The sequence below is a fragment of the Atta colombica genome, unplaced genomic scaffold (assembly GCF_001594045.1).
Source record: "Atta colombica isolate Treedump-2 unplaced genomic scaffold, Acol1.0 scaffold105, whole genome shotgun sequence".
Classification (NCBI taxonomy): domain Eukaryota; kingdom Metazoa; phylum Arthropoda; class Insecta; order Hymenoptera; family Formicidae; genus Atta; species Atta colombica.
In genome coordinates this window covers 1017257-1024896 of record NW_017259190.1, presented here as the reverse complement: position 1 = coordinate 1024896, position 7640 = coordinate 1017257, and the positions used below count along the sequence as shown (strand labels likewise).

Below are 7640 nucleotides of genomic sequence, written 5' to 3'. Positions count from 1 at the left end.
AAATAGAAATACAAAAAATTAAAAACATATTTTTTATTATATAATGATATCACATATATATTTTTAATATCCTCAATCTTTCTTCTTCATATCTCATTTATAATGGCGCACATATTTTTTACATAATTGTAAGAAACTTATTAATCAATAAGATTAAATCACATATTAAAATTTATAAATAAGAAAAAATAGATATATTTAAATAAAGATAAATTGTAAAAACTTTCTTACCTAGGAGTGGTATGGCGTGACATAGGTGGACGGAAAAAGTCCCCGTCTATTTCCAATTTCTCCATGCCACCAATGCTGATCTGTACGATCTGTGACAGTAATTACATCTCCTCGTCGGAACTCCAATTCGCCAGGCTCTTGCGGTGCAAAATCGTAAAGTGCTTGTACTAAACACTGAAAGCCATGATAAATTAGTTTACCATTATGTAATCAAAAACACATATAAATAGATATAAATAAAAAAGAACATTTATCACAAAACTTCAAATCACAAATTATACTGTTATTATAGAGACAATTATTATAATGTCAATTTTTACCTCCTCAGGGACCATATCACGCAGCTTAACATCCTGTGAGCGAGAAACAGACGCTGTACGATGATATTCCACCAGTTCATTGAGGCTGTTAAATTTGACAACCCATAAAAAGAACTTGCCTTGTGCGTCTCTTAATACTTTGAAATGTTGCACACCGTCGGAGCATCTGTATATATAAATTATAGTTATTTTATTTTATATCTCGTTAATAATTAATAACAGTATTAAAAAACGATTATTTTTAGTTTGTAAAAACCCTTAATGGGGATTTCCATATATACAACTGAAATTTCTATTAAAATCTACGCTGAATATTTCTCATTTGTCACAAAAATGTCAATAACTATAATTAGATACATATTATTTATCTAATATAATACTCACTTTACGGATAAAGAGAAATCACCAGGAGAACTTTCACTAATTCTGATCAGAAAGGCACCTTCATGTTTGTTCATCAATAATCTTTCAGCATCTGCTCTAGTTATCCTGCCATAATACCAGCTGTAGCAGATAAGAAAATAATTTGTGTACAAGATTATATGTGAATATATTTCTATAAATCTATGAAAACAAGAATATACTTTATTAGATAATAATTGTTAAGTTTCTGTCTGTAATATACATAAATATATCATACAGTAATAATAACGTACTCATGGCTCTTCATCTCAATGTAATTACTCGGTATAAGTCCTTCTCTAGAATCCAATTCAGCTCTATACCAATTCATATCATCCTCCATATTTAGAATCTGCAAAAAAATGTTATATATAAGAAATAATTTTTAACTTAGATTTATAAAAATACATATAACATTCTAATATTAACTGCACATTTAATATTTTTATATTAACATTTTGGGATTTTAAAGAAAGTAGAAACTGCATAATTCTATTTAAATTTAAATTGAAAGGAAAAAACATTTCTTATACAATTAATGGAATTTTATAATTATATATTACATTTTATAATTTAAAAATTGAATATTTTATTAATAATGGGGGCTGTAAATTCTTTTAAAAAATAAAAATCACAATCTGATAAATAATTTCAATTTTCAGGGACCTGAATACAATGAGTACAAAAAGTTTTTGTATAAGGAAATTTGTTTATAAAAAAGTCTTATTTGTAGAAAATAAAGATTAATTAACAATTTTATACAATGAATACATTCTCTTCTAATATAAACAAACGAATTTCGCATATTCCTGATTTTAAAAAACTCAATTTCTGTACGAATACTTTTTAAGCATCCAAACAATACAATTTTTAATTTTTGCTTATTTTTGAGATATTTTCTATTATACATCTTTTTGGTATAAATAATTTTGAAATGTACACTATTTTATTCTTTAATAAATAAATTGTTAATTCAGCAAGAAATGACCGTCAATTAGACGTTGAATTTATGTCGAAATCACCGATATCGCTTTGACATCAATTCGATGAGTCATTTCTTGCTAGATGTTTACTTTTTGAAAATAAGGTTTATGTTTTTAAATTATTTTCTCTGTGAGAATATTTTTTTCACTCATAGTATATCTAAATTTCCAAAATATTACAATTTATATTATTTAAGGATTTTACTGTCAAAATTTAATTGAATCTAATGTTATTATTACAATGAAAAATAATATCTACAATGCATAATAAATTATTTGTAATTTTAGATCGAAATTTGCAAAAAAAATTTTATCTAAAAGTTTTCATCGTTAGGAAACAAAATTAAAAATAGCCTTTAACAAATATTTTAAAAAATATGAAATTTACAATGAATCTGATACATATGATCTTCTCTCAATTTCCTTCCTTTTTTTTTTTTTAATTGAAGCATCTTTGAAGCGCAAATATATATGCTCAAGTATAAGCTCAAATAAATATTTTTATACAGAAGAAGCTGTGTCGAAACACAGCTAAAAAGAATATATTCACCAACAACAATTACTTTAATCCTTACGACAATCATTGTCGTCATTGCTCTAAACAATAACAATTGTTATTGCCTCGAGTAATCTTCATAGAATGTTTGTGTCACACATACGACAGCTTTCTGAGCGCAGTGAATGCCGATCGACGGATTCATTCGTATGTATATACAACAACATCTCTCGTATTTTTTAGGACATCGGTCGACGACGAGTCGCGACGGTGGAAATTTCGAGATCGGCCAGAGGTCTCGTGATCGCGGCGCGATGCGACACGACGGAGACGGGATGGAACGAGGCGCGAGGCGACGCAAGACAACGCGCCTCGTCAGGGCGTCAGACGACGAACCAGGTGACGGGAATAGGGGTCGGGCCAGATAGCCATCTCTAAAGTTCTACCAACCTTCAGGACCTGGCTCCTGCGGAAGCTGAGCTCGTCCTCGGCGGTCGCCGTGAAGTCGTGCTTCGCTATCGCCTCCATATTCTGTCCCCCGAGACGACGGAGTCGACGGGAAACGACGTGCCGCTGCTGCTGGAGGGAGCGAGAGGGCGCTCGCTATACGATGTTCCGCACCGTGGAGAGAAGAGGAACGGACTAACGGAGAGCCTACGTTCGCGAGGGAGTGCACTTGAGGAAGGAAGAGGAAGGGGGTCGCAGGAGGAGAGGGAAACGGAGGTAGATGGAGAAGAAAACAAGAGAAAGAGGAAAGGTGCTCACTTGCTCGTTGTGCGGGCGCACGCGAGGCGATACGTATTTATTTTATTTCACGACTACTTACTATGGAGAAAAGGCGAGACTCGCCAGAGCGACTGGATATGAAGTTTAGCGAAAAGATGATTATCGAAAGTCGCTAAAAGGATTGAGGACTGCTCACAAAGCACGGAAAGAGAGAGAGAGAGAGAGAGAGAGAGAGAGAGAGAGAGAGAGAGAGAGAGAGAGAGAGCTGTACGTGGTATATACGAGAAATATATATGAAATTTCCGCTAGATTAAATGCGTAGGAAAAAAAGGTGGGTATAAAAGAGATAAAAAGGAACGTTAATATCGATGAAAGTGTTCGACGACGCTGACGTCGCCGTCCTTTGTCCTAGCGCTGGTCGGGCGGTGGTCCGTCCAAGGCTAAGGATATTGTACTCGTACGTCTGTGCACGTTCGTGTGCGTGAAATCCCCGGATACAGGTGTAGGTGAGCTGCACTGACGCGCGCGTACACACGCACACACCTTGGCGCACAGCCGTTACGTTCCCCAATGGACTTCGTTCTCATTCGATGCCTCTAGACTTAAAGCCTTGGCATCATATTTACTTTTATGTACAACGCCGCGAATTGTATCCCACGACGGATCGTACACTGTCGTGAAACGTGAACTGTCAAAGGCAATCGCGCGTACTATCGTGACAGTCCATCGCCGAGTGTTATCAGACGTTATACTTGTCCCGTTCGGAACGATTCGGCTCAGCTCGGCCGTCGGCTCGACCGACTTCGGTCCCACTCGATCGTCGCTCGGTCGACCTCGGCTGCGCCCGGCTGTCTGCGCGGTGCGCCACTGCGCACACGTGGGTGACGTCACGTGACGTTGAGGCCACCCTACGCCAAACTTCAGAGGGTGGGACACACGTAGGGTGGTGCGCGATTTACACGTGTCTCTAATAATGGCGATTTTTCAATAGTTTTTTAACGCTTACGTCAGTCATCTCATGTGACGTCATCAGACGCGGAATCCAAACGTCAGAGAGAAAGAGAAGAGGGAAGAGATTATTAGGAAACACGCGCGATTTCTAGAATTTGCGTCACGGTAGATGAGCTACGTGATCGTGCAGCAAGAGATCATCGACGACGGAGAAACTCCGTTGTAAAAAGGAGATAAAATGAATAAAGCTGGATTTTTCTAGGATAGATTTCTCTCGCTTTTCAGTCAACGCAGCAATCGCCGTCGCGTTTAAACTTTGCGTTTGCACGTATAATGTGATAAAAAAAGTTCGTTTTTATTTCTGCACTACAATTAACTTTCCTTCTTGTATTCAGCAAATTTCAAATAATGTATTTCACTTTAAATGCAGAAAGTGTACAGTTTAACTAAACGGACTCTTATTTTATGCAACATAAAAATTAAATGTATAAATAGATTTCCGAAATTATTTCAATTCGTGATTTCCAATACATTTTGTAAGAATTCTTCAAGTTTATTTGTCTTTTTATGAAATCTATAACATATGGTACATTTTCAATTCCGTCAAAATTTCAATCACGTTACATGTAAATTTCGAAAGTGTGTGATTTGGCGCCTGTATTCAGAACGGACTTCACTTGTTAATATGCGCATGCACTTTTTATTGTATTTCGTATTCCACGCCAGTTTTTCAATCTTTTTTCATATAATCGTATGTAATCTGATGCCGAGGGCAACCGAAGTCGCACGAAATAAGTGCGATATTATCCGAGTTCAAAGTCTCCTTGAAAGAGAGAGAGAGGAGAAAAAGAGAGAAAAGAGCACAAGGATCTAATGATTATATCCGTCATGACACATCCTGTATTTCTAATATGAAAAACTTGCTAGTCGACTTTACGAGATTTGTTTCACACAAATCGCATTTAAAAGCGAGAAAAGTTTTCTTGAAATAATATATATATATATATATTTCAAATTACAGAGACTATTTGAATTTATTTGAATTAAACATGTCTTTGTTCAGATTTTTCACACAAAAGCGCAGAGAAACATAATGAGTAAAAATAATTAACAATAATTAACAATAATTTTACAATTTTTTTTTTATTGAAAATCGAGCAGTGTTTAAGTAGAAAAAAAATCACAATACTAAAATAACATTAAAATAATTTCAAAATAATTAATTTATCGATTAGTCATAATTTATATTTTAGCATCATTTTCTGTTTTCGTGACCTGCAGTTGTTCTGTTTTACAATCGAATCGGAAGGTGGTGCCATCTTATCCGTCGCGCTCACCACGGCGGTCGGTAAGCAAGGGAACGATTCCGCGTGTCGTGACAATGAACAAGTAGTACGTCCGCAATTCTAATGCAGTACGAAACAGGCGACGTAGTACGAAAATAAACAGAACACCTCGTGTTTACGGAAGTCCGTAACAGGTGTTTTTCACTCCCTCCGCCTCTGCCCGCTGAAACCACAGCCTCCTCCGCCCTATGTTGAAATGATGGGGGAAGGGGGACAGAAATGCAAGCGAAGCCCGTCCACATTCGCTTACGTAGGCACTGCTAGGCACTCGCGTTCCTCGATGCAAACTCGTCGGCCGTTTCGATCACGAATGTTTGAGTCCTTGGACATTGAGAACACGTTCGATGCCAAGAAAACCTCGGCATTCCTCGTTAATCCAAATTCTTTCGATATTTTTGCGAATCCTTCGCTCTTGTCATGCTTATGCAAAATCGCAGACTTGAAAACGATTTGGGATTATAATTTTCATCTTATTGAACAAAAGAAAATTGTCTCGACTCGTGAGACATTTGAAACGGATCGTATGTAGGAATTCTTAGGTCAGAGACTCACGAGAGACGTAATTTACGAAGCTCCCCTTATTTTGTTATTTAAATTTCTCGTGGAATTTATTATCCTCGATGATATAGATTATCGCTTAGTCTTTATCGCGATGTGAAGTATTCCTAAACTTTCTTAAGATTGCTCATCGCTCTCGAGAACGATTCTTGGTAATGAAATTGAAAAGTGACTTAGATTCGTTTTCTTTAATTTTGCATGTATAAAAAATTGCAACGAAAAGAATTCCTGCCTGCAAGAATTCAAATTTTTTTGTAATCTCCACGTGTTTTAATGTCTATATTTGAATATTTATATAATGAAACGCGTGAACGAGGCGAAATGAGTTGTGGCGATCAAACAAATCTGAATTCGACCGCGAGAGGTTAAATAGAGAAAACAGAGCTCCTTTGTAAATAGAACTTGTCAGGTACGAGTGTTCTTTATAAGTTATTTCGCGAAAAATAAAAGATCCATGAAATGCAGGAGAAACGTCGTTCTCCATGAGGCTTTCCTAAGCACCTGCACAGGTAGAAGCCAGGTGCAACTGCAATATAATCTCGCGTCACGTTGCAAAAACTTATAACGAACACTCAAGATATGTACGAGATGTATAAATTTTCGCAATCTAAATGCTTGTAACTTTAAGGTTCGATGTAATTAAACTAGATAATGTAAATAATTGTATTTTTTTCTATGTTTAATCACTAAACTAGGAATTTTATATCTAGACAATATGCATGCCTAAAAGATGTTCTAAAGACATCATAAAGGCATCTTTTGGGATATATTTAAATAGGCTTTTTATGAGCCATTTTATATATATATATAAAATATCTATAGCTATTATTTAGGTCTTAAATTAAGAAATTGACCAAATCGATTATTCTTCTCAAGTTCGATTTTTCAATTTCTTACAACTTAAGCTTTAAAAGCTTACGTAACGGCTCTTGTTATAGAATGTGTGTTAAAGATATCTAAAAAGATATCATAAAGAGGTCTTCTAAACCTAAACAAATGCGTGTTGTTTGAGTAGTGAATAGCTTTTAAAATTACAAAATTATCACTTAGTGATTAATCATAACTAAAAGAATTTCTACAAATAAAAATTGTGTTTTTTCGATTATGTTAATATCATTAAACTAATAATTTTAGAATGAGTAACTTTTCAAATTCACATCATTTTAATAATTAATCATAGCTACAAAAACAATTTTTATATTAACCAAAATTAAGTAAATTTAATTGTAAATCTAAATCATAAATTAACCAGAAAAATTGAGCATAAAATAAACATTCTAAATATCTAATTTAGAGAAAAATTAAGGACAATAGTTAATACTCCTTAATTCCTCCCTAAATTACATATTTATCTACTTAACGGATATCGAACGACGCTCTCATGCAAAAAGGATGAACTTTCGAACGACGTTGGAAAGACCCGTCGGGTCAATCTATTTGCTTTATTTAGAGTTCTGGAACGTCCTCCTGGCTGCTTATCAGCCATCCCGGATCTCGAAAATCCGCTGCAAGCGCAGCGGTTGATGCGATCATAAAATTCGTGGAGTCGGTTATATTCTGGTGTGTGCGCGTTGGGTGAACGGCGAGACGTGAATAATTCAGTGACAACGACGATTCGACGGCGACG

At 35.4% G+C, this 7640-nt stretch overlaps 1 protein-coding gene across 1 annotated transcript in view; it reads right to left on the bottom strand.

Moving 5' to 3' along the window:
• LOC108690905 (protein enhancer of sevenless 2B) overlaps positions 1–3904 on the bottom strand; it is a 4823-nt gene extending 919 nt beyond the window's left edge. The window contains exons 1-5 of the mRNA XM_018198449.1: positions 2883–3904; positions 1208–1305; positions 936–1055; positions 552–717; positions 232–405 (exon numbers count right to left, since the gene is read on the bottom strand). Of these exons, the coding sequence (XP_018053938.1) occupies positions 232–405; positions 552–717; positions 936–1055; positions 1208–1305; positions 2883–2960 (636 nt within the window). The 5' untranslated portion in view covers positions 2961–3904. The remainder of the gene's footprint in view (positions 1–231; positions 406–551; positions 718–935; positions 1056–1207; positions 1306–2882) is intronic.
• Positions 3905–7640: the final 3736 nt, after the last annotated feature.